Consider the following 27,622-nt stretch of genomic DNA (forward strand, 5'->3'; position numbering starts at 1 on the left):
CTTTTCCAGATTCCGGCAGTGCTGGTCGAGGAAGTGCGGGTCCCGCGCGAATCCGGGAGGGAGCCGGGGCGGGTGAGCTCTGTACCTGCGAGGGCGCAGCCGGGCCTTGGGTTGCCGCCGCCGCCGCCGGCAGAGGGCGCCCCGGGCCCGCTGAGCTCGTGGCGCTGGGGCTGGGGCGCTCGCCCGGCGCGGGGCGCAGGCTGCAGTCCGGCGTTGACCGCAGCCCGCGACGCGCCCGCCGCCCGGGCGGAGCTTGAAGTGAGCGCCCTCGGGGCGCAGCGGCGCGCGCCTGCCAGGCGCGCCGCTGCGCGGAACCCTCTCGGAACGGTGAGTGCAGGCGCCGGCGGGGCACCCCTCACCCTAGTTGGGGGACACTTGGAGACGCAGGTCGGACGGACGCGGGCTGTTGCAGGGCTTGGTATGCGTGGGAGAGTGGGCAGGGTCCCTGCTTGCGTCGGTCTTTGGGAAGGGCTTGGGGTCGTGCCCGGTGGGTGTCCGGCCGAGCTGCGCTTTTTGGAGACTCGGGCTTACTTGAGGTTCTAACACAGGGATCTGTCTCGCGGGCCCTGTCGCATGCTCTTCGGGGGTCCGGGGGTCCGGGGGTTGGCGGGTAACCCAGGGCGTGCGAGCGCTCACCTGGGCGTTCCCCACCCCGTTTCGCCCGCGACATCACCCGGGGAACCACGTGCAGGCTGTCGCCCGCAACTCTGCCTGTCAAGCGAAGCCCGCCTCCAGGGCAGGGGAGGGGACGCGGGGGCGGGGTGGGCTGTGCCCCGCGGGAACCCGGCTGGCCCGTGCGCCCTCCGGTGCCAGCTGGGCTCTCTTCGCCTGGTGTTCCCACGGGCTCCCGGGAGGTAGCGGACAGTGCGGTGGAGAGGCGCAGAGCCCTGCCCCGAGGGGCCGGAGGCCACCCAAGGGGCGCCCGGGCGCTCGGCCCCGGGGGAAAGGCAGCGAGGAAGAGAAGCTGCCCAAGTGACTAGTCTTGGAGGTGCCCTCTCTCGAGGAGGAGCTGAACGCCCGGGAGCCCTTTTCCCGGGTGTCATTGGCTTGAACAATCTCTGGCCGCTGGAGAGGTAGGGCAGCGCCGGCTCTGGGGGACCTGGCCCGGGATCATTTTCCGAACCTGCCCCGCGATTTTTGCGCATCAGGAGCCAGACCCCGGCTGCGCGCGCGGGTCAGGACTCCGGCGCGCCTCCTGGGCGTTGTGGTGCTGCGGCGCCTAGCGAAGCCCGCTTTCGGAGCTCCGGGGGCTTTTGAGAGACACAACCTCGAGGCAAGGTAGGTGGCTCGCCCGGCGGCGGCGTTGAATTGGGGTTGATGTGGGTAAAGCTGCGATCTGCTCAAGGCTTGGCGAACGACCTTTGCCTTCTTTTTGCTTTCTAGGGCGTATGGAGGGCTGCTGTGGAGCCAGGGACTTGGAGGAGTGAGGCGTGTATTTTCAGCTGCACCTCAGAGAGGGGAGAACTCTGTCACCACCAGAGAGGCAACCGCCCCAAAATGTGACCACGATTGACTAGATCCGCAGAGGCCTGGGAATCTCCGGATTGATAGCCTAGAATATGCTAAAAAGCCAGTGCTTTCCACTGGGAACTGAAGGGTCAGCTGGTGAATGCAACAGTGACCTGGAGCAAGGGAGTCAGAAGACAGTTCTAGAGAGCAGGGAGGACCTTCCAAGGGGCTGACTTGGGTGGCCAAGGGTAGGCTCCTGCCCCGCGATTGTTGCAGCCCTCTGATGGGATGCTGGTGAGGTCCTGCGGCCCCGGGAGCCGGTGGGGCTGTGCGAGGGGCCGCCCAGTGGGTGAGAACTGCAGGTTTGAGTGACCTCTCATCCCTGCTTAGGAACTGGAGGGTGTCAGAGCCCCCCGCGTGCACCCCCTCAGCAAGATGAGGACTCTGAACACCTCTACCATGGACGGGGCTGGGCTGGTGGTGGAGAGAGACTTCTCCTTCCGCATCCTTACAGCCTGTTTCCTGTCTCTGCTCATCCTGTCCACGCTCCTGGGGAACACGCTGGTCTGTGCGGCTGTCATCAGATTCCGACACCTGCGGTCCAAGGTGACCAACTTCTTTGTCATCTCCTTGGCCGTATCGGATCTCTTGGTGGCTGTTTTGGTCATGCCCTGGAAAGCAGTGGCGGAGATCGCTGGCTTCTGGCCCTTTGGGTCCTTCTGTAACATCTGGGTGGCCTTTGACATCATGTGCTCCACTGCGTCCATCCTCAACCTCTGTGTGATCAGCGTGGACAGGTATTGGGCCATCTCCAGCCCCTTCCGGTATGAGAGGAAGATGACCCCCAAGGCAGCCTTCATTCTGATCGGCGTGGCATGGACCTTGTCGGTACTCATCTCCTTCATCCCAGTGCAACTCAGCTGGCACAAGGCCAAACCCACAAGCCCCTCCGATGGGAATGCCACTTCCCTAGGTGAGACCATGGACAACTGTGATTCCAGCTTAAGCAGGACATACGCCATTTCGTCCTCCCTGATAAGCTTCTATATCCCCGTGGCCATCATGATTGTCACCTACACCAGGATCTATAGGATCGCCCAGAAACAAATACGGCGCATCTCGGCCCTGGAGAGGGCAGCCGTCCATGCCAAGAATTGCCAGACCACTACAGGTAATGGAAACCCCGCGGAGTGTTCTCAGCCAGAAAGCTCCTTTAAGATGTCCTTCAAAAGAGAGACTAAAGTTCTGAAGACCCTGTCGGTGATCATGGGGGTGTTTGTGTGCTGCTGGCTGCCTTTCTTCATCTTGAACTGCATGGTGCCCTTCTGTGGGTCTGGGGAGACCAAGCCCTTCTGCATCGATTCCATCACCTTCGACGTGTTTGTGTGGTTTGGGTGGGCCAATTCCTCCTTGAACCCCATCATTTATGCCTTTAATGCTGATTTTCGCAAGGCATTTTCAACTCTCTTAGGATGCTACAGACTTTGCCCTACCACGAATAATGCCATAGAGACGGTTAGCATCAATAACAATGGGGCTGTGGTGTTTTCCAGCCATCACGAGCCTCGAGGCTCCATTTCCAAGGACTGCAATCTGGTTTATCTGATCCCACATGCGGTGGGCTCCTCCCAGGACCTGAAGAAGGAGGAGGCGTGTGGAACGGCCAGACCCTTGGAGAAGCTGTCCCCGGCCCTGTCTGTCATATTGGACTATGACACTGATGTCTCTCTAGAGAAGATTCAGCCCATCACACAAAATGGACAGCATCCGACCTGAGCTCTGAGATGAATCCTGCCAGACAGGCTCACCCCAAAAGCCGGAGGAGACTTTCGGTGGCTCGTTGTTAGGAAACTAAGGTGCAGTGAGGCCCTGAGACGTCAGGCAAGCCCCCCTCTGCTGCTTTCCCTCAACACACAACTAACTACGTTTTAAAATACATTCCAGTGTGTTTTCTGTGTTGTTCGTAGTGAATCAAAGAGGGACATATGTGAAGTGAACGTTCACAGGGACATGTCTTTGGCTCCAAAGTTATTTTTAGAAACTGGTTCTTATCTTAGGACTTAAAATATAGGGCAAAGAATCAACAGTGAACGGCATCGATTTAGAAAATTAATCCTTTCCAGGACGGAAGGACATGAGAAGGGTTGAGTTTGCTGTGTACAAACAGGTGCTAACAGATGTCCAAGCAAAGTTTTCCGATTGTAAAGGTAGGTGCATGCCTTCATAAATTATTTCTGAAACATAATTAAGCCTTACAGTAGGAATGGGATTTTTTTTTTCCAGACTTGAGAGATGCTTTGTTGATACTGGTTTTATTTATTTATTGTATTATGTGGGTATTTTTAATTTATTACAATAAATCTATATTTATCATATGTCATAGGATAAACTTATGAGTTATCTGAGACCTTGTTCGTCCATCTAAGTAGTACCTTATTGGCCAGTGAAATAAACACACAAACTCTCTGAGATGCTAAATGCCCGTGTATCACTTCCGGCAACACAGCAAAGACTGATAGGAAATGAAGTTGTGATAATTCCTTAAAGTTCATGGGCATAAATAAATAAGAGGGGAGAATTGACAAATGCCGTGGATGTTTTTCTGGAAAGATTCTGAAGAACTTAAAAAGGCATAGCTACTACTGTGTTCAAATGTTTTTTAATGACAGAGACTTTCCCAGGAGAAAGATTTGCAGTTCTGTAAATATCTTTCATAAAAGCCAGCTTAAGAAGAACCTGACTTGAAACTCATGAGCTTAGTTGGTAATAAAAAGTATGTGCCACTTTGTATTTATGTAAAATAATTGGCCCTCTGTGTCTTTTCTCATTTCCATGTCGGATAGCTTTTCCGAACCAAACAAATTGCTGTCCTGGTTAAACATGTGTAGTGAAGACAGTAGGTTTCCTTAACTCTCGCGTGACAACAGTCGCACCAATGGACAAAGGTCAAATCCTGCATTTCTGTCTTACCAGGTCAAAGCGCACCACTCAGTGGGGTGACTTTTTGTAGTGCTTTAATCTGAAATTAGAATTGATTTTTTTTTTTTCCTAGTCTAGATGTTAATAGTGTACTAACTAACGAATAGTGCCTCATTATCATCCTCGAGTTAGACACTTCTCTGGGTGGAAAAAACAGGAGACCCCTTCTGGGTGGGTGTGTTAAGTGCCCCAAAGCCATCAGTATCTCTTGACAAATGCTAGCTCCTTCTCTGTGCTTCAGAATCAAGTTCCTATCTCATCATCTCAACTGTATAAAGTATCAGTATAGAGTCTCTCTTGCCAGATACTCATTCACGTGGGGCGTTTCAAGAGGATTTCTTTGAAATGTTTACAGAGTATTGTTGACAAGCAATTTACTTAACATTTAGATGACATGGGTCACAAGAAATAAATTGACTGAAAAGTATCTCCTGCATCAGGTCCGTGTTATTTATGCATTGTGAATGTTTCTTCCTTTTATTGCCTGTATGCTTTCTTACATATAATAAAATTATTTTGTGAACTCAAATCAACCCTGAATGGGCTGTGTCGTGTTTGTTAAATGTATTTTAAAAACTAGGCTCCTTCAGACCTACAAGTAAGAAAACATGAGCATTTTTGAGGATAACCTTACTTTTGTTTTTCTTTTTAATGGAAATTTCTCCTTGTTACGTAGGTCACATGTTGCCTTTGAATATTTAAACAGGAAATGTTTTTGATTTCGACTATATACTCTCGGGGTGTTTTTTTTTTTTCTGTCATAAAACATTTTTTAAAAAGAAACTCTCCTCATGTGAGGGATTACTCTACTTTTCGTTTCACAGGTTTGAAAGCTTTCTAAAATCTCTGCTTTTTTCTTTCGAAGAGCCCAGAGATGTTAAGTCACATAAAAATCACAGAAAAAACTGTGGCTCGCTGTGGGTTACGGGGACCCTCAGCTTATATGGCAACCACTGTATTTATGGGTAGTGCTTGTTTTAAGAGTAAAACATAACAAGAATTTCTTTCTGGAGGAAATACACAGGTCGTGATGTTGGGCTTATCAAAATACCTTACGGGGCATATCCCTCAATCCTGCTTAACCTGCTTAGTTTTTTTCATCCGGAAGAAGGAGAACGCCTGAACAGCAGGGGAATGTAGAAATTAAGGGTTAAGTTTATAATTTGGAACATGACACAACAGATGGTCTCTTTTTAAATTCCATATTTGCCTTCCCCAGGCTTTGGCATATAATGAACATATCTAGAATAAACACCATGAAGCATGATGCCTCTTCTCTCTGCTTCCTGGCTTTCTGGATATCTTTATTCTTTGCAGTTTGATTCTGTTCCTTAATGAATAGTCTGGCAGCACCAACTGTGACACTCAGGGTTGTCGTTGTCCAACCACTGGAACATGGCACAAAAGCCATCACTGTTTATTTCCTCGGCAGAGCGAAAAAGACATGACATGTCTAGAAACGGTATTAAAGAACTGTAAAATTCAGTACACCGTGGATGAGACGGTACTTTGGGTTCCTGGCACGCAGGATTGATGGAAGTATCTTATGATGTATTGGTTCCCCTGGCAGAATCTTTCAGAGAATTTCCTGTACAACCAGAAAAGTGAAATCACCTGATGATTTTCATTTCATTTTTAGCTAACGTGATAAGGCTTAGTAATGCTAACTGTACGTGAAATACTTTAGCAAGATAGAGACAGTTGAGAAAAGGCGTGCTTTTTCCCTTTCTTTCTTAAAAGAAGATGCCTTTCCTGGTCACATAGAGGCAGGACTTTTGCTGGTGATGGAACAACAGGGAGTCTTATGGAAGGGGGACTGAGCACGGGGCTCCAGTGGGTAGATGTGGGGTGTGTGTGGCAAAGTCACTGGTTTCTCTTGGGACCTACGCAGGCACAGTCTCCAAGGCTTCCTTGTCCTGATTTATTACCCAGGAGGAGCAAAACCTGTGCATCAGCTTCTTCAGTGGAGGGATCAACCCTCGATATGTAATCCAAATATGCAAATCGATATGTAATCCAACTTCAGGGACTTTCTGAATTCTCCACTCTCGGTGGGGGGCTCCGACGTGACTCCCGCCCCAGCTTGTTCCAGTAGCATTTCACCTCCATCATTCCACCCCCTGGGAGCCAGTTCACGGACAGGGGCCTGGAACGCAGAAAACACAGGCTTTGTTTCCGACAGACAAGGGTTCACCTTGCAGCTACCACTTACAAGCTGTGTGAGAGTAAATAACTGTACCTCTCTGAGCCTGTTCACCCATTTGTGACATGGAAATAAATACGCAGCCTCTCGTGAGGGTTTAAATGAAGCTAGTAAGGTCCTTAAGGGTCCAGAGCAGTGAAATGTTGGGCTCACTGGGTCTTTACGGGATCTCTAATTTGAAGGAGTTGATGATGATATTTATTGCATTGGTAATAATGGACCTGCTTTTCATTTGTCTTCTTGCATGTTTGCTCGAAGCAAATGGAAATGTACTTGTGGTTTGGGATTTTCCCAGACACTATTCTAGTTTGCTGTGGTTCTGTGGTATTCCAGAAGCAGGCAGCTGTTAATATCTGCGTGGTTAAGACAACTGCCTTAATTTATCATGAGATACTGACTTAAGAAACATTTATCCATGATGTTTCAGTCTATGAGACCGACTTACCTTGCAAAATTTGTTACAGAAATAATGAGCTGATGGCTGGTTGCCTCTGGGCTGTTAAAACTAGGACCTGGTCCTCTGCAAGCTCTGGTTACTGTGGTCATTTGAAGGAACGAACCCAGTGGATCACGAGATTGTAGCATTATATAGATTAGATGCACCTCTGTGGATTTCTTTGAGATTTCCTGGATGGAAACCTGATATCACTTATTTTTACAGAGGATTGAGGGATGGCGAGTATTATAGCACAGAGAACCCCTCTGAGATTTTGTTACCAGGCCAATCTAGCCATCTTGCCTTCTGTCATGTTAAGTAACTTCCATGTGAGGTATAGAATTAAAAAAAAAAAAGCGGCATTTGGACTTTAGACTGTTACATCATTCAAGATTTGGGAGTTGTAATTTAAATAGTATTAGAAGCTCAAGAATAATCTCTGGTTTAAAAGGGTTTAACTTTTTAATCACTATGCGACCATGTACAAAACCACTTAAATTCTTTTTTCGTGCTCATGGAATAGATATCCTACTAGCTCTCACAATTGGTAAACGTTTTTAGCCACCAACGAGGAATTTCCCTGAATTCTGTCCGCAGAAGTGACCCCACCTAGCAGAAACGCTAGCAAAGTGGCGGGTGGTAGTGGGACCTAGGAGGACTGAATTGAGGGGCAGAGTTTTTTTTTTATTTCATTAAAAAAAAAATTTTAGGGGCGCCTGGGTGGCTCAGTACATTAAGCGACCCACTCTTGATTTCAGCTCAGATCATGATCTCACGGTTCATGAGTTCGAGCCCCACATCTGGCTCTGCACTGACAGCTTGGAGCCTGCCTGGGATTCTCTCTCTCTCTCTCTCTCTCTCTCTCTCCCTCCCTGCCCCTCCCATGTGCACCCTCTCTCTCTCAAAATAAATAAATAAATAAATTTTTTAAAAGGTAAGTAGTTTGGATGAACTACAGCCCTTGAAAATAAGTGTTTTCATCTCTGTGATAACAGGGTTAGAAGAGATGATTTCTGAGATATGATTTTGGCTTGACAATACCAGATGTGAGATCCATCATGGACAAAACAGGGGTCTGGTGGGTTTCCCATGACGCATTTCCCAAACCTCCATTCTCTTGGCCATTAGAGTGATATTTATAAAACGTAAATAAGACTGTGTTATGCCCTTGCTTAATATTTTTCAATGACTCCCAATTACTTGCAGGCAAAAACAGTCAAGGTCGTGCAAAGCCCGTCGTGGTCACGCCCCTGGTGGCCTCTGAACCCTCATCTATTGCCATTACCCCACTAACACTGTTCCTACAGACATTCCAGACTTTGTATACAGTCTGTATCGTGTGCAAAGTCCTTTCTTGTCTTTTATGCCTTTGTACATGCTGTTCCTTCTGCCCAGAACACCCTTCCCTGCTGCTTTTGTCTGCCTGATCCTACCAATCTTTTAAGACACAGTGGGACACACTTGCAGAAGGCCTTCTTTGCCACCTTCTTCTTGCCTCTACTTCTCTTATTTCTTTCCAAGGGCTTACCTTGCTGTAATGAAATAATCTCCTTGCTTCCCTATCTTTCTCCCTAGATGATGAGCATTTTGAGAGCAAAAGCTGTTTGACTTTCTTTCCCTTTCTCTAAATATTTCTAAGCACCCAGCTCACTGTCTGGCTTACAGGATTTGCCCAGTAAGCCTTTGTTGAATCAAAGAATGAACACGTCAAAACAGGATATTGGAGCCACACGTTTAGTGAAGTTTATTTCGGTGGGGGGTTGGTACAGATGTATAGGTCTGCCAGTCTCTCTCTAATGTCTTTGGTCTCTCATCTCCATGTGGTCTTTGAGGCTTGCGATTCCCTGATGTCTGACATGACACGTGCACACACACACACACACACACACACAAAGACACACACACACACACAGTGTTTTGTATGTAATTGATGCTACTTGCTATCAGTAACATTTTTTGAGCGCTATCTGTGATTCAGGTCATGTGCCAGATGTTAGAAATGAACCCGACACCGTCCCAATCTTTGAGGAGTTACAAGTAGAGACAGATAGGCAAATAAGCCATCACCAAAGAATGTTTTAAAAGTAAAATGCATGAAGAAAGAAAACGGCTTTGTCCAGGTGGTGCCCATAGCTTCATTCTATTGAGTGCCGGTAACCATCTGCCCGTATCATGCCAAGCACTGTCCATTCATCGTCTCATTCTGTCCTCACAGCCATCCCGTGAGGTGGGCACCAGTATCACCGTCCCCACTTTACAGGGCAAAATAACAAGTATTCAGAGAGGGCATGCAATGTGTGGAAGGTCACACAGCTAGTAAACTTTTTTTTTTTTTCAACGTTTTTATTTTTTATTTTTGGGACAGAGAGAGACAGAGCATGAACGGGGGAGGGGCGGAGAGAGAGGGAGACACAGAATCGGAAACAGGCTCCAGGCTCCGAGCCATCAGCCCAGAGCCCGACGCGGGGCTCGAACTCACGGACCGTGAGATCGTGACCTGGCTGAAGTCGGACGCTTAACCGACTGCGCCACCCAGGCGCCCCGTAAACTTTTTTTTTAATGTTTATTTTTGAGACAGGGAGAGACAAAGCATGAGCGGGGGAGGGGCAGAGAAGGAGACACAGAATCCCAAGCAGCTCCAGGCTCTGAGCTGTCCGCACAGAGCCCGACGCGGGGCTCGAACTCGCAGACGGCGAGATCATGACCTGAGCCCAAGTTGGAAGCTCAACAGACTGAGCCACCCAGGCGCCCCACACAGCTAGTAAATGAGGGGGAGGATTGAATCTGGGCCCCACAGGCTGTCAAATTCATTGCTTTGGGGTGGTCTCCACCCTCTGCAGGAGCCCCCCTCCAGTGCATCTGGAGGGTTAACCAGGTGGTCTGGTGATAATTGTCGGGCATGCATACAAACCCCTCCTTCACATCCTCCCTGCAGCCCTATGTACCTGTTTACGGCTCTCAAATAGACTCTGATGGCACCCCTTTGCTCTCCCTACAATGGGGACACCCTTTCTCCTGTCATCTTCATCCGTTGGAGCCTCATCTCAGGTGTCAGCCTGACTGGGAATCCTTCTCTGGCCTTCCATCCCCAGGCTGGTGTCCTGCAATGGGGCACGCATTCTGTCGTGTGCCGTCGTATCTCCTGTTTCTCAAGGCAGCTCCCGGAGGCACAGACTGTGTCCTTTTCAACCCTCTATTCTCAGTGCCCAGCACAGCCTGGCACACAGGAGGCATCTGAGTTAATACACTTTTTCAGTGAACGAGTAACTTTATGAAAAGGCTTAGGTAACTGCTTATCCACACACCTTAATTTTTACTTAAGGGTTGAGCCTGCTGAAGTTATAAGGGCCGATCTCTACTGAGTTAGGTTTCTCCGTCAAGGACACAAGCGCAGAAAAATAATTGGAACGGTCTTCAAACGGCAAGCTCGGGCTCTCTCTCGCATCGATGTGCACGGATAGTGGGTGACCAGCCCTTTCACACGGGAGAGGAAATGTCAACCAAATGTCACCAGTGTGTTCTGAGATTATCTAGCCGCATGCATGCTGTTTTGAGACTCAGTTTTTAGGTCAGATGTATTTAGCATCATAAACATGTTGCCTGTAATTTAGATAATGTCCAGTCCCATTTGTAAGATGCTGCTTTAACACACATTGCTATTGGCTGTTAAACTGGGGTGGGGGGGTGGGGCAGGAGAGAGCGCCACGTTAATTCTGCCAAAAACAGCTGTGGGTTTTTCCTAGCTTGATGGTGGGGTCACCATAAAATAGCGCTTCGGTTACAGGGGAAGATTAAAGAGGATCTGCTCTGAGAGGGGACCAGGGGCAATAAGGTGACAGTTTGTCTAAAAAGCTTGGCCGTAATACTTACAAGGCAAAAGCAAATTTTAATGGCATTTTAAGTAAGAACCCATTGCACCCATATTGCAATTAAAGCCTCCTTGTTGGCTCATGCAATTCAGAATGTCGCGCGGGGACGAGGCTCCATCAGCCGGGTAGCAGAACCTCTGGGCTGGGCTGGCCAACAGGCAGTTTCCTGCTCTGCTCACAGGAGTGTGAACTGATATGGCTGATGGGAAGGGGAAGCTGGTAATAGCAGCCAAACTTACAACATGCACACGGTCTGGTCTAACAGTTCCACTTCTGGGAGCCTGGCTTACATCCATCCTTACCTACGTGCTCAGGGATGCCCGTGTGAAGGGCGCACCCCTGCTTGTAAGAGCCTGCCAAAGACAACCTAAGGGTCCCGTGAGAGGGGAACGCATAACGAAGATGTAGGATGTCCGTGGGGCGTGGTAATTAAAAAGAAAGTGGATCCATATGCACTGTGACAGAAGGGTTTTCACGAAGGGGAGAAGCGAGTTACGAGATTACATGGATGATACGATCCCTCGTATTTAAAACAATACAGGGATTCTATGTTTCTTATGTAACGTCATAGAAAAAGATGTGGGAAAATGCCCACCCTGGTAAAAAACAGTAGTATCTCTAGGGAGAAGAGTGAGCTTTGGGGACAGCTTTCAATGTTTTCACTTTGTATATTTCTTGGCTTTTGTAAGAAGCGTGTGTTTAGGTGTATTAGGCCCGCAGTTAAACGATGTTTTAAAGACACAGGCTGAACTGATGTGAGGCGTGTTGAGTTCTAGTTGTGGCTGCGGGGGGCAGAAGGGGAGGTTTGGGGGCGTCCTGGAAAGAATGACCGGTCATTGACCACCTTATGTGCTCACGTGTGAACATTTCTGGATTGATCGGCAGGGCCTGATCTGGTTGAGGCTGGGTGAGGCTCTGGACTGACTCGTGGATGCTCAAGGCCCCGGGCAGGGTGGGGGCTCCTGACCTGCCAGCTCCAAAGCCCCTTCCCTCCCCTCAATCCCCGGACACGACCCTCCTCCACTACACGGGGGTCTTTTCCACACAAATCTCCTTTTTTACTGAGCTCAAATTTGGAATAATTTTGTGGATCAAACGCATCTCATTTAGAAAATGACAGGATGTGTGGACTTTCGATTGGAAAAACAGAAAGCATTTTCTCTGTTCGGCTTTTGGGAAATGATGAAACCCCGGCTTGGGGGTCACGAGTGAGAGCCCATCTGAAGTCCTGGGAGCTGACAAAAAGCAACCCTTTCCGGAGCCTGGGCTGTTTTAAACCTTTGCAGACCCTACGCTACTCTGACATGCGTTGTCCTGTCACACATCACATCGAACGTATAAAGTAGCTCTCGTGTCCTCTTAAATATAATTTTTTTTAATGTGGTTTTGAAATTATTCACAATTTCCATCTTGGAGTTATTTTGTCATATTTTGAACCAATGCGCGCCCCCCCCCCCCCCCCCCCCCCCGCCACTGCCCCAGTCTCAAACATTTCTGGACCCCTGGCAGGGCAAGAGAGGCCACTGCAGCTGAAGTCTCTTGCTCTCCAGCTGAGTCATGGGCACACAAGCATTTTAGGGCCTCTTCTAAAACGCGGTCTACAAGGTTAATACAAACCACTTCAGATTATTTTGAAACTGAAAAACATCCCATCGTTTGTTCTCAGGCTTAACCTTTTGGGAGACTGTCAAATTCTATTTTTCTCATCGTTGACATAGATATTAAATGTTTTAGTGATATTTTTACGTTAAATGCTCCCACAGGCTCATTTTAGATGTTTCCAGAGAATAGATAGGAAGGCTTCAGGTGGTAAATTTGAAGTTTGAGGATAAAAACGTTTAGGGCAGGTTTGAAGGAAAAGACAGCCTTCCTTAGTGGATCTTGTATTCTAAGAGGAGGAAGAAATTGAAGTGTGAGAACTCAGAGTCAATAACCTAGAAGAGAAAAAAACAGCAAGTCAGGTGCGCCGGGGAGGCCGAGGCTAGATATTGATCGGGGACAGTGGCTAATGTTCCAATGTGGACAGTGGCCGTTAAATAAGTTATTTCAGGTGCAAGGTTTGTATGGCAGAGGGTCTTTGGGGACCTGGTCCGAGGATCAGTTCATGTTAATGGCTGATTTCCTTGGGGAGACCGAGGTTACTTGTCACATGACCTCTGCTCTGACTTCCTCTGGCTTCACAGTAAGGAGCAGTGAGGGGTAGGTGGTCAGCTTTATTTCTCTTGTTTTTCTGCCCGGGAATTTTCCAAATTCCAGAGAAGGGGGTAGGGGGAGGAAGGAGGGAAGGGACGGAGGAGGAGGAGAAGGAGGAGGAGGAGGAGGAGGGGAGAGCTGGCAGAGCACCAAGTTTGAGATTTGTCAGGAAATAAGTACTGACATCTCACTTTTTAAAAACTCAAAACTGGGGGCGCCTGGGTGGCTCATTCTATTAAGCGTCCGACTTTGGCTCAGGTCATGGTCTCACGGCCTCATGAGTTGGAGCCCCCCATCAGGCTCTCTGCTGCCAGCATGGAGCTGGCCTCAGATCCTCTGTCCCCCCACCCCTCTCTCTCCCCTCTGCTGCTCACGCTCTCTCGCTCTCTCTCAAAAATAAACATTAAAAAAAAGAGAGAATGGGGCGCCTGGGTGGCTCAGTCGGTTAAGCGTCCGGCTTCAGCCAGGTCACGATCTCGCGGTCCGTGAGTTCGAGCCCCGCGTCGGGCCCTGTGCTGACAGCTCGGAGCCTGTAGCCTGTTTCCGATTCTGTGTCTCCCTCTCTCTGCCCCTCCCCCGTTCATGCTCTGTCTCTCTCTGTCTCAAAAATCAATAAACGTTAAAAAAAATTTAAAAAAAAAAAAGAGAGAAATCCTGAAAAAACGTTATTTTAAAATAGTTTTCGATTTATAGAGAAATTGCAGATAGCACAGAGAGTTCCCAGGTACCCCACCCCTGTTTTCCTATTGTTAATGCCTCGCATTAGTATGGTTACAATGAATGAGCTAATACTGATGTATTGTCACTTACTAAAGTCCGTGACTTACTCCGATTTGTTTAGTTTTTACCTAATGTCCATTTTCTCTTCCACAATCCCGGCTAGGATACCATGTTACGTGTGGTCACTGTGTCTTCTTAGGCTCCTCTCGGATGTGACAGCCTCTCACACTTCCCCTGTGTTTGATGGCCTGGCAGTTCTGAGGGGCATTGGCTAGGTATTTTATAGACTGTCCCTTGGTCGGAAACAGCCTGGTTTTCTCTCTTCCTTTCCAAAGGCACTTAGGTCAGCCTTTTTGTTCTCCACCCCCTTCCATGAGGTTATTTCATACATTTACACTCCAGTTACATTCTTATGTTACAGTCTGCATTTCATCCTGGAATCCTCCGACCTCACGCTTGATTTTTTTTTTTTTTTTTTTTTTTAATTTCCATACACTGGGAGCACCTGGCTGGCTTAGTGGGAGGAGCATGGGACCCTTGATCTCAGGATCATCAGTTCGAGACCCATATTGGGTGAGGAAATTACTAAAAAAATAAGTAAAAAAACTTAAAAATTTTTCTGTACATTAAGATGTGTTCTTTGTGCTGTTCGAAGGGATTTGAAAATGGCATCATGGCTTGTATCTGGCAATCGTTGTTTCATTTTTCCTTTTTTTTGGTTTTACATTTTTTAATATATAATTTATTATCAAACTGGTTTCCATACAACACCCAGTGCTCATCCTAACAGGTGTCACAATAGTTTTAATGCCCTTACGGTTATCTCCTCTATGCTTTCCTTATCCAAGCCTCCCCCTGCCAAGCTGTTGGTAACCACTAATCTGTTTCTCTCTAGGTTCACCTTTTCTAGAATATCATATAAATGGAATCATACAGTATCTGGCCGTTTCAGACGGGCTTCTTTCATTTGCTGAAAGATCCTTGGTTGCTTCTAGTTTGGGGAAGTTATGAAAAAAAGGTGCTATAAATTTTTGCATGGAAGTTTATGTGTAGATGTAAGTTTTCAGATCAGTTGGATAAATACCTCGGGATGCAATTGCTCATAAAATTCATAGGAAATATTTTCTCTCCTTCTGTTTTCTGGAAGAACATGTAGGGAATTGGCATTACTTCTCCTTTAAATATTTAATGGAATTTAGTAGCGAAACCATCTGGGCCGAGTGCTTTCTTTTTTGGAAGGTTACTAACTATTGATGTGATTTCTTTAACAGATAAAGGGATTGTCAGGCTGTGTGAGTTTGCGTCTTTCCAGAAATCGGTCCATTTCATCTCAGTTATCAAACTTGGGGCATAGAATTGTTCATTTATTATGCTTTTAATGTCTGTGGAATCAGTCGTGATGAACTTTCATTTCTCAGATTGCGATTTGTGTCTTCTCTCCTTTTTTCTTGGTTTATCCATTTTTTGTCAGTTTTATCGGCCTTTTCAAGAATTGCCTTTTGGGTTTGTTGATTTTCTTTAAAGCTTTTCTGTTTTCAATGTCATTGACATTGATTTCTGCTCTCTGTTATTGTTTCTTTCCTTTTGTTTACTTTAGGCTCATATTACTTATGGTTCTTTAGTTTCTTAAGGTGGAAGCTTAGGATATTGATTTGAGACCTTTCGTTTTTTTTTTTTTTTTTTTTTTTTTCTTCTTCTTCTGGTATATGCATTTAATGTTATAAATTTCCTCAGGAGAACTGTGTTTGCTGCATCCCACACACTTTGGTAATTGTACTTTCTTTTTAATTTTTTTTAACGTTTATTTATTTTTGAGACAGAGAGGAACAGAGCACGAATGGGGGAGGGGCAAAGAGAGAGGGAGAATCTGAAACAGGGTCCAGGCTCTGAGCTGTCAGCACAGGGCCCGACGCGGGGCTCGAACTCACGGACCACAAGATCATGACCTGAGCCGAAGTCAGCCGCTTAACCGACTGAGCCACCCAGGCACCCCTCGATAATTGTATTTTCATTTTCATCTAGTTCGAAATACATTTTTTTTTTCAACGTTTATTTATTTTTTTTGGGACAGAGAGAGACAGAGCATGAACGGGGGAGGGGGCAGAGAGAGAGGGAGACACAGAATCGGAAACAGGCTCCAGGCTCTGAGCCATCAGCCCAGAGCCTGACGCGAGGCTCGAACTCACGGACCGCGAGATCGTGACCTGGCTGAAGTCGGACACTTAACCGACTGCGCCACCCAGGCGCCCCTGTTCGAAATACTTTTAACTATGCTTGAGCCTTCATTGACCCATGCATTCTTTAGAAATGTGCTGTTCAATTTACAGATATCTGGGAGCTATCTTTCTGTTTTTGCTTTCTAGTGTAATTGTATTGTGGTCCGAGAGCATACTTTGTATGTTTCTATTCTTGAAAAAATTTTAAAGAGGTGTTCTGGTCTATGGGCTAGGAAATAGTCTATCTTCATGAATGTTCCATGTGAGTTTGAGAAGAATGTGTACTCTGCTCTTGTCTGATGAAGGATTCTGTACGTTCTACACATAAAAATAGGCTAAGTGGCATAAACAGACTCAGAACCAGGTCTGTCTTTCCAAGTGCAGTAAGTTTATGCTATGTTGCACCTATAAGTCAAGTTTTGCCCTGGAGATTTTTCAGGTTATTATTATTATTTTAGTTTATTATTTGTTTTGAGAGAGAGAGAGAGAGAGAGCGAGCACATGGGTGGGGCAGAGAGAGACAGAGAAAGAGAGAAAAGAGAGAAAGACAGCCTGACATGGGGCTCGAACTCACAAACCATGAGATCATGACCTGAGCTGAAATCAAGAGCCGGACACCTAACCAGCTGAGTCCCCCAAGATGCCCCTTTTTTTCAGGCTATTTGCAAATTTGTCAAAAACCTTAGGACTGATGGCATTGCAGGGGAGCCAACTGAGGCACATGAAATTAAAATCGCTTGCTTGAGATCTTTCTGCTCGTAGGTGCCACGTCCCAGGACTGACAGCTGCACTGCTGTGCTTTCTACCAAACGCCGTCGCCCCAGTTGCTCTGGTTCTGGGATGATTGATTAATTGGAGTTTTATGGAGGAAGAACTCGTCCTCTTTTTCAATCTAGCTGATTTAATCAGTGTAGGTGGCAGCAAGACTTACACAGGTGAAAAGAAAAAGTCATCTTTAACATGAACAAAAGGAATGTGGGAGGAACCAGGCAAGAATGGATTAGTAACAGGGTATGGGGCTAAAGAATGTGACATTTGAAGTCAAGGGCAATTAGAAAAGAAGTTTTAGTTCCAAAGAAAATTAAGTAGTCTGAGGAAGAGGGAAGAGAACTGAAGTTTATTGGTGTCTATGTGTCGGGCACTGCTCTGGGCACCTTTGCGTCCATCTCCTCCCGTAACGATCAGACCAAGCCAATGAAGGTACCCACAGCCTGTAGAGTCTCCTTCCCACTGCATAATAATGCTTTCCAGGGAAGAAGGGGAGGATCTCGGAAAACAAGGTGGTGGAAAATTTGGAAAAGAATACAGGATGGTGACTGGGCATCTCAGATTGGGGGACATGTGCCATTATCCGTCTTTCGGAAGACAGGGATAAGAGAACGGCCATTCCAACAACCAATTATCATGGGGCAGGATGTAGATGGGCCGGGTCTGGGGGGAGGGAGGGACTTCTTCTAGACCAGACAGGGGCGTGCGCAGAGGCCAAGCCGGGGTTCTGGTGGTGGGATGAGCCCCTTGGCCTTGCGAAGAACCAACCATTGGGCCCAATGATCTGACTCACCTGCTTCTTTGCGTAAACTCCCCTGAGAATTTAGAGGAGGACTAGTGCTAGGCAGAGCACATGGCGTGATACTTGGATTTTCCTAACACAGACTTCTTGGATCATGGATAATGCATGGAAGTGTGCACACATGTGGTATATGTAGAGAGAAATGCGTCCCCAAGAAGCTTTGCTCAGGACAGTAGAGGATTGTTGCTACCATCTAGCTGACTCATAACACTTGGAGAGAGGGGATTCTTTATGCCCCATTCTCGCTTCCCTCCTTCTTGTGCATCTGGAGAAAGCAGTAGAGGCCGTGAGGATGCCTGTCCCAGGTAGAGATGGCCCTGATGTCCGGAAGCCAGTGTCAGATTTACAGTAGTGTGGCCCCATCAGCTACAAAAGCTAGACAGCCACAGTTAGGCCAACTGTTAAGCCAAGCAGGGATTTTTGTTTTCTGACCTTTTGATGATGGCTACCAGACCTGTCTCCTGAGGCCGAACTGACTTCCTGCTGGGTCATCCTGGGAGGGAGGAAAGATACTCCTTGAGAAGTAGGATGGGAGGTTGGCCCAGTTTCACCTGAATATTGGGAAAAATACGTATGTCTCAAGCTAGTGACGTGGGATGTGTCAGCTGTAGTTAGAACTAGTCAATTTGCCTTGGATGAGGATTGATAAATGTCTCATGAGTAATCCTTCGCTGTTGGGGTGTAGTAGACGTAGAAGGTAAATGTATTCTGGATACTGAAAATAAAAGGTGTACGTTTTGTGTTAAGACCTGTCAGAATCCTTTTATGCCCCTCTAGCACCTAGTACAGAATTCAGTCTGCACTTCAACCTGGTATTATTATAAAGATTTTGGCAGTTTCACCAGGAGGAGGCAAAGAGAATAATCTCCGTATATGTTTGTTGATGGGTGGGTGACTGGGTCGATGGATGGATATATGGATGGGGGGGTGGTGAGTGGATGGGTGGGTGGGTGGATACATAGATCTATGGATGGGAGGGTGAGTGGTTGGATGAGTGGGTGGATAGATGGATATATGGATGGGGGTAAGCAGATGGATGGGTGGGTGAGTGGATGGGTGGGTGGGTGGATAGATAGATCTATGGATGGGAGGGTGAGTGGTTGGATGAGTGGGTGGATAGATGGATATATGGATGGGGGTGATGGATGGATGGGTGGGTGAGTGGATGGGTGGGTGAGTGGATGGGTGGGTGGGTGGATAGATAGATCTATGGATGGGGGTTGAGCGGATGAGTGGGTGGATATATGGATGGGGGTTGAGTGGATGGGTGGGTGGGTGGATAGATGGATCTGTGGATGGGGGGGTGAGTGGATGGGTGGGTGGGTGGATGGGTGGGTGGGTGGATAGATAGATCTATGGATGGGAGGGTGAGTGGTTGGATGAGTGGGTGGATAGATGGATATATGGATGGGGGTGATGGATGGATGGATGGGTGGGTGAGTGGATGGGTGGGTGAGTGGATGGGTGGGTGGGTGGATAGATAGATCTATGGATGGGGGTTGAGCGGATGAGTGGGTGGATATATGGATGGGGGTTGAGTGGATGGGTGGGTGGGTGGATAGATGGATCTGTGGATGGGGGGGGGTGAGTGGATGGGCGGGTGGGTGGATAGATGGATATATGGTTGGGGGTGAGTGGTTGGATGGGTGGGTGAGTGGCTAGATTGATGCAGGGAACCATGTTACTAGAATGCCGAGACTCAGAGGCAATAGCAGAATTGAACAAGCCCAAACTCTTGTGTGTCTGGTTGTCAGCAGCCTTTCACTACTGTCGTGTGGTGATGGCACTTCTGAATTTCTACTTGTGGGACACGATTCAGCTAGAGCATGAATCTTGCAGGCAAATGTGGGTACAGAGCCCAGCGGCTAAAAAATGAATTAAGCTGGGCTAAATGCAACTTTTCCAGAGGCTTCCCCAGCCATAGTCGCTTTGTTGCTCTGAGCCTCAGTTTCCCCATCCCCCAGAAGAGGACAAGAACCCCTCAACCACAGGATGGATGTGAGGCTTTGATAAGGCAGTAGTCATAATTACTCTGGATACTTACAGAGAGGCTCTCACTGTGTGCCGGGAACTGTTTCAAGTGCTCGACATGTCCTGCCTGGCAATGATCCGATGAGGTAGGTACTGTGCGCCCTCATTTTGGAGACCCTGAGGCATAGAGAGGCTAAGAGACTTGGCCAAGGCCTCCAGCCAGTAAGGCAGATGTGGGCTTCAAACCCAGACAGGCGGGTTCCTGAGCGTGCACATTTAGCCCTTTTGCTATGCATCCTCTCAAACGTATGCAGTGCTGAGCACAGCCCCTGGCATGTGGTGAGTCTGAAGGAAGGGGTAATCCCTTTCTTCTTGGTTCATTAGTTGCTCTGAAATGGCAGTGGTGGCCTGTCCCCCATGGCCAGCGCTGACAGGAGACTCGAGCGGCAGCTGGTGAATCTGTCTTGGCCAGCCAGGCAAAGCCCCTCAACCATGACTTTTCTTTTTTCTGCTTTTAGCTTGACCCTTAAAAAGTGAAGGGCGTAGATTTCAAGATCATTATGAATACAATCAATATGCCTCACCTCAGTCCAGGCCTTGTTAAGGAGCAAGGAACACATCCGCTTCCAAAAGCATTTTAAGACAGTTCTGGATGGGGCGCCTGGGTGGCTCGGTCCGTTAAGTGTCCGACTTCGGCGCAGGTCATGATCTCACGGCCCGTGAGTTCGAGCCCCTCCTCGGGCTCTGTGCTGACAGCTCGGAGCCTGGAGACTGCTTCGAATTATGTGTCTCCCTCTCTCTCTGCCCCTCCCCTGTTCATGCTCTGCCTCTCTCTGTCTCAAAAATAAATAAACATTAAAAAAAAATTTAAAGACAGTTCTGTGAACTCTTCTGCAGTTTGGGTGCACAGGCACTTTCGAACAAAGTCATAAGGAAATTTCTTTTTCAAGCGTGTCAAGGGTTACGTTCAGTAGTAGTAGTCAGTAATAGTATATCTTGTGTGTGTGTGGGAGAGATACATGGGGCAGTGGTCAACTTTAGATTCTTTGCTACTGTAAGTTCAGTGGATATATTATAATGAGATTAGTCATTCAGAATCGGAAATCAAAGATGCATATCAATCCAGGCGGGAATGAAGCTCCTAGGAAGCAAGCGGGCAGGGTATCCGAATGGTTAGGACCATTGTCTTAGAAGGCTGGATACAAACCTTGCTTCCCTTCCTCGCTGTGTGACCCTAGGCTAGTCACTGTCCCTCTCCAAACCCTACCCTCTCCTCCTGGAACATGGCAATGGTTTCGTGGGGAGTTGCTGTGATGATCAAACAGGATACTGTTATGTTACTATGAATCAGAAATGCTGGAGAAACAGAAGGAATAGCAGTCATTTCTGGAAGGCACCGGTGTCCGGAGTCAGGTTAGATCCAGTTTGAGTTCCTGCTCCGGCACTCTCTTGCCGAGTCTTGGTTTTCTCATCCTCAAAACCCAGATGGTGATACTCACAGAACAGCGTATTTTTTTTTTGTAAAGATTCAATGAGATTAATAAAATGCATAAAACGTTTGGCACAGTACACGGTGCACAGGAAATGCTCGGTAAGTGTTAGCAGTTATAAATGGATTATGACCGCTGCCTCAGAAAGGATGCAGTGCAAGGAAAGAAATAAAAAAGAGATTCAAACTTTGATGGCTCCCCTGAGTGTTCTATTTATTTCCTCCTGTGTGTGTGTGTGTGTGTGTGTGTGTGTGTGTACGCACGCACGCACGCGCCTTAGCATGGCTAATGACACCGATGACATGGTGAGAACCGGATGTGTCCCAGAATCATTTGCAACAACTGAAAACACCAGGAAGCGAGTCCCCCTTCTGGAGGCCACGCCCACTCTCGGCCACCTCCGTTTCAGCCTGCCTGCTAGATGGACCCTGACTCTGCTGTAATCTGTCACTCTACCAGTGTAAGTCGTGCTGCCGGCCCAAGCAGTTCCCACTGGCTGCGTGTCCTTGTAGACTGGCTCTGCAGGGGAATGTCAGAGAGCCACTGGACGCACCTCTTTCTTCCACTCAAGGGACACTCACTAGAATGCGCATCTCACCCAGAGTAGGCATATGGTCCTCACGCGCGTCTGCCTGCCTGACTCCCGGCTCCTAATAGCTGCCACCCCACGATCACATCCACTGTTTACTCACCCCTGTCTGATCATGGCCACTCCCCAGCCCAGCCCCTCTCACAGGATCCCCGTCACTCTCCAGGGAGAGTCCTGGCGGCGGCACAGTTAACAGACTTTTTCTGAGTTGTCCTCAACTTGCCTCTTCAGCCCCAGTCCTGCAGGCCCTGTCAGCTGTAATTATCTGTGCAGGCATTTATGTATCCCACTCCCTAAAAAAGACCAATTTAGACTTAGATGAAATAAACAATTTTCCAGGGAAGTGTGATTTTTCAAATCTTATCTTAGAAGAGATTAAAGTCTAAATAAACTGAATATAAAGTTTTGAAAGAGCTATCATCCCTTCCATAGGGGTGGGGGGGGGGGGAAGCTATGAAGTTTCTAGAGGAATTTTTACCAAACTATTTAAGAACAGATACTCTTTAGGGGGAGGATCTGGTAGACACCACATTCATCAATGATCAAAGTTAGCATGACTTGTTAACAGACGATTCATGTGTCTCCAGATACCATGCACTAAAAAGGACATAACCGCCTCTCCGTGGCATTTCTCACACAAAATGTGTAACTTGAATCTAGTCACGAGGAAGCATCGGACAAACTCCGGTGGAGGATATTACGCAAAAGAAATAGCCTGCACGCGTCAAAATGTCAGGCTTGTCGAGGACAAAGACTGAGGAATTGCTCCAGATTAAAGGGGACTCAAGAGAGGTGACAGCTAAGTGCATGTGTGATGCTGGGCTGGCACTAACTAGAAAACAATATTTCTATGAAAGACACTTGAGAAAACTGATGACACTTGAATAAGGCCTGTGGATTAGATGTTAGCACTGTATCAGTGTTAATTTCCTGGTTTTGACGATTGTATCGTGATCGTTGTAAGGATATATCTTTGTGTTTAGAAAACACACACCGAAGTGTCCAGGGCTAGAGGGATATATCTATAATTTACTCTCAAAAGATTCAGGAAAAAAAAATGATATATGCATTTCGGGAATCTGGGCTTATGGTAAAGTCATACTCTTTTTTTGTTTTTGTTTTTTTACAATTTTTCTATAAATCTGTAATTCTTTTTTTTTTCAACGTTTTATTTTATTTTTGGGACAGAGAGAGACAGAGCATGAACGGGGGAGGGGCAGAGAGAGAGGGAGACACAGAATCGGAAGCAGGCTCCGGGCTCCGAGCCATCAGCCCAGAGCCCGACGTGGGGCTCGAACTCACGGACCGCGAGATCATGACCTGGCTGAAGTCGGACGCTTAACCGACTGCGCCACCCAGGCGCCCCACGTTTTCCATTTTTTAATGCAATAACATTAGTAAATATGATAAAAATTGAGACAAAAAGAAAACTACAATGGCACTTATGAATAATAATACAAAATTCTGAAGTATTAGAAGCCATACTGCAACATCTAGTTAAAAGTGAAAGACTTAAAAAAAAAAAAAAGACCTCTCAGAAATGAAAGAAAACATAAACAATATGATAGGACCAAGTAGAGTTTATTTCAGGAATTCAAGGGTGAGTTCATATCAGAAAATGACTGAAACTAATGACTTAAAGAGAAAAATCAGGGAGTGCCTGGGTGGCTCAGGTGGTTAAGCAGGTCATGACTTTGGCTCAGATCGGTGATCTTACAGTTTGTGAGTTCAAGCCCCACGTTGGGATCTCTGCTGTCAGCACCAGAGCCTGCTTCGGACCCTTGTCCCCACTTCTCTCTGCCCCTCCCCTGCTCACACGCTGTCTCTCTTTCTCTCAAAGATAAATACACATTAAAAAAAAAAAACAACCCTTTCAAGAGAAAAATCACGTGATCACCTCTCTGACTGCTGAAAGGCCTTTGCCGCAATCCAATGCTTAATAATAAAATAGGAATTCACCAATTCTTCCTTAACGTGATAAAAATATATTTATCTCGGTTCCCAAGCCAGTATTATGCTGAATGGGGTAATGCTTCCAGCATGCGAACGTAAGTGAAAGGGAAGGCTACCCTTCACCGCATGTTGATTACACACTTGATGCTCTCCATGCAAGACTGAATTCGTCTCCATTTTAGTGAATTAATTTCTGTGCTTTATTATTTCCTTTCTTCTATTTCATTTGGGTTTAATGTGCTCTTCTTTTTCTAACTTCTTGTGACGGATTCTTAGAGGAGGGTCTCCCAGACTTTCTTCTGGTTAAATATAGGCATTTAAAGCTACGTATTTGCTTCTGAGCACTGTTTGAGCTGGGGCTCCCGACCAAGTAATATTTTCCTTAGCATTTAGCTCAAGGCGGTTTCTTATTTCAATATGCTGTAAAGCAAAATAAAATGCCCAAGATATATTTGTGTAAGTTTTGATTTCGTGTTTTAAGCAAACAATTTCCACTGCCAATTGCTTTGAATAAGGTAGGAAACTTGAACACCTCTCTGTCAGTAAGAGAATAAACAAAGCGCAAAGTAGGGCCACTTGTAAAGTGTTGTTGGAACACAGCCCCACCGTCTGTTGACCGGTTGTCCCTGGCTACTTCTGTGCGATGATGACTAGGATGAGCAGTTGTGACAGAAGCCGGGTGGCCTGCAAAGTCTAAAATACTTACTATCTGGCTCTCTATACAGTTCACGAACTCCTGCTGTAGATCAGGAGCTACTTAGGGCAAAGGTCAGGTCTCCTGGAGCCCTGTCCCCAGGCTAATGGCTAATAATCTAATGACTAATGACTAGTAATGGCTAATGCCTAGTAATCAGTGAGTGTTGGGGGATGAGGGGTGGGCCTGCATGGTGGGAAAAACAGCAAGTCGTTGACTTGCCCACAAAAGGGCAGGCCGCAGCTCAAGTTCAAATCCAGCCACACGCTCCCCTCTTGCTCCTTTCTGCCACGCAGTATTTTGATAAGACGTGACCTTTTCTCATGTGGCTCAGCTGATTTAAAAATGAATTATCTAAGTACTGCTACCCTCTGGGAATCCCGAGTGGTGCTGGGGAGGAAAAAAAAAAAAAAAGTCCCCAGCTTAGTGTTGATTTTCAGAAAGTGGAAGCATTTGCTTCATAATGAAAAATTCCGACGCTGTAGACGCATCTGGGGACCTTCCAATGCCGGCTTTAGTTGCGATCTTGTTATGAAGCACTCATTACCGGGCTTTTTAATTTATTTATTTATTTATTTAAATTTTTTTTTTCAACCGTTTATTTATTTTTGGGACAGAGAGAGACAGAGCATGAACGGGGGAGGGGCAGAGAGAGAGGGAGACACAGAATCGGAAACAGGCTCCAGGCTCCGAGCCATCAGCCCAGAGCCTGACGCGGGGCTCGAACTCACGGACCGCGAGATCGTGACCTGAGCCGAAGTCGGACGCTTCACCGACTGCGCCACCCAGGCGCCCCACCGGGCTTTTTTAGACGTATAAACTTTACGGCACCGTGAATCACAAAATAGCAGCTAATAGGAGTTGAACACTTGCCGTCTTGTGGGTATTATCTAGTGGCTGATATGCATTAGAAGAATATTACGAGGTAGTTCTTGTTCACCCTCATTTTCCGATTTGGAAAACTGAGGCTCCGAGAGGGAAGGGACTTGGTCAAGGTCAGGTGGCTGCCCAGTGGGGGAGCAGGGTTTGACAAGCTTTGTTAGGCTGCAAATCCAATGTTCTCTCTATTTAATCAGGAGATTAGTAGCGATAATAATAATGGAGTCGGCGTGTTTTCCCGAAGCCAGATTCCAAAGACCAGGCTCCTTTTGAATGAACAAAGAGCGTAAGGAGGTTTCCCCAAACTAGGAAATGAGATTCCCAGGTTTTAATGACGTTCAAGGGAAATGGGGTTGCTTTCAGGGTAGAACTCATGCACGAGAGAGTCCCCCTTGAAGCTCTGGTCTTCGCGCCATCTGTCCAGTCCACATGTCACCTGGCTGTCTTGCTTGCCTCCCTCTCTGTTCTGTCTCCTTGCCCAGCACAGCCTGATCATTACCCTGACTCTCCCAAGCTCCCTCCCAGTTATCTTTCCACTCCCTCCCTCCCTTCTATTCCCAGGGCTACTGCCCAAGCTCAGGAACTAACCCCGCTCTCCACCCCCACCACCCGAAGCACTTTGAAAGTTCTATCCCGTAGAAAGCCATCAATTCCTTGGGGCGCCTGGGTGGTTCAGTCGGTTAAGCGTCCGACTTCAGCTCAGGTCACGATCTCGAGGTCCGTGAGTTCAAGCCCCGCGTCGGGCTCTGGGCTGCCGGCTTGGAGCCTGGAGCCTGCTTCCGATTCTGTGTCTCCCTCTCTCTCTGACCCTCCCCCGTCATGCTCTGTCTCTCTCTTTCTCAAAAATAAACGTTAAAAAAAAAATTAAAAAAAAAAGCCATCAATTCCACTCTGTGTCATCACTTTACTTTGATCACATACTGCTCTGCCTTCCAGAAACCATTCCCTCTTCTGTTGACAGCAGCTGAATGTCCTTTTGGAGAGCCGCACCCCTCCCACTCTTTCCCATGGTGTTCAGGGGGCTCTGACACAGGCCCAAACTCTGGGGGTGAGCCATGGCCCAGGGCTGTTTGGACATCCCTGCCCCCCATGCCTACCTACAGGGATGGGTTCAGAGATGGGCGCAGGACTCAAGACATGCTAATGGGACTCAGTTCTGAGACTTCCGCTGCCGCTGCTGGAACACTGTTGTTTTGTTCACTGAACTCGCTGGCAGGATCAATGATGTAAATCTGAATCTGAATAAAGTCAGCCTGGAAGAAGACGGAACTGAGAAGCAGGAAAAGCCCCCAGCTCCAGCTATTCTCAAAGATAATATGCGCCCTGGACTCCCCATTACCAGAGCCAATACATTCCCTGAACTCCGTTTGAATGGGGTTTCCATCCATTTATAAGTTGTGACTAATAAGGTAAATTGGATGATACAATTTTTCTCTCTCTATTTCAGTTTCTGCAGCAAGAACAAAAATGAGGAATCTTTGCCCACTGAATCGAGACGCTGGAACTCGAAGCTTAAAACCAAAACAATTTTGCAGAATTACTTCATCGAAATTCACGTTCTACCTACTATATGAATGTATAAAACGGCTACTCTTTTACATGTTGACCCAGTAATTTACATATTTCTATATTCATGGAGTTACATATTTATGTATATGGTCAAGTATTGAGGTATTAATGTAGCCGGTTTCCTTGCTCTTTTGCTCCTGCCTTTCTTTCCTCCATTGGGTGCCAGCTATGCGCCAAGCATGTGTTAGGCTTAGCCAGATGAGTCAGCGTGACTCTGTCCACAAGGAGCCCTTCATCTGGTGTGGAAATACAGACCAGAAGTCCGCAGGTTGCAGGGGGTGCTGTGATAGAGCAGGGTGGAGGGCAGGTGTCTGAACTACACCGGGGTGATGGTGGAGAAAGGGAAGGCCAGGCTGTTCAGAGGAGAAGTGTTTGTTTGTTTGTTTGAAGGATGAGGAAGTGAAATCCAGTTACTGGGAACAGCATGTGCCAAAGCAAGACATGACTGAATAAAGACCAAGTCCCTGAAGGTAGCTGGAGCCACCCTCGGGGTCATAGCAGTTACCATGTGACCCCTGCCAGCAATATCCCCAAGCCCACTTCCGGAGCTGCAAAGACACTGGAGGATTTGCTCTGACAGTTCACTGTTACCAAAATGACGCTCTGGTTGCAACATCAAATTCTGAAAGTGTCCACCTCCAAAGGTGCCCATTCACCAAAACACGGTCTAGGAATCTATGCCTGACACGTAGATGCTTCACAAATATTTGTTGAGTGAGGAAAGCTGAGGATAACATTCAGAAAATTGTTCTAAAATTAAACTTCATTAAAATTCATACCTCGCAGCTAATAACTCCTTTATAGTCACCCTACCTTCCTTTCTTACCTGAAATGTACAGCTG

General features: G+C 47.2%; 1 protein-coding gene across 3 annotated transcripts; it reads left to right on the top strand.

Annotated features, from left to right (window-relative positions):
* The first annotated feature begins 309 nt into the window (after positions 1-309).
* On the top strand, positions 310-26,745 carry DRD1 (dopamine receptor D1). Of its 3 annotated transcripts, XR_007153309.1 has the most exons (3): positions 1,206-1,278; positions 1,384-3,656; positions 26,659-26,745. XR_007153309.1 is itself a non-coding variant. In XM_047864198.1 (2 exons), exon 2 carries the CDS (start codon positions 1,885-1,887, stop codon positions 3,223-3,225), a length of 1,341 nt encoding a protein of 446 aa, XP_047720154.1. In that variant the 5' UTR covers positions 310-327; positions 1,384-1,884; the 3' UTR covers positions 3,226-4,908. The 3 variants fall into 3 exon arrangements, 2 of the variants coding, with proteins under 2 accessions (XP_047720154.1, XP_047720144.1); XM_047864198.1 differs by lacking the exons at positions 1,206-1,278; positions 26,659-26,745 and adding an exon at positions 310-327 and having other exon boundaries at positions 1,384-4,908; XM_047864188.1 differs by lacking the exon at positions 26,659-26,745 and having other exon boundaries at positions 1,384-4,908.
* The last annotated feature ends 877 nt before the right edge of the window (positions 26,746-27,622 follow it).

Source organism: Prionailurus viverrinus, chromosome A1, assembly GCF_022837055.1.
Source record: "Prionailurus viverrinus isolate Anna chromosome A1, UM_Priviv_1.0, whole genome shotgun sequence".
NCBI classification, from domain to species: Eukaryota; Metazoa; Chordata; class Mammalia; order Carnivora; family Felidae; genus Prionailurus; species Prionailurus viverrinus.

Bases quoted from the DNA above. Each gene is read 5' to 3' on its own strand.
- DRD1 (XM_047864198.1), top strand. From the start codon at position 1,885: ATGAGGACTCTGAACACCTCTACCATGGACGGGGCTGGGCTGGTGGTG.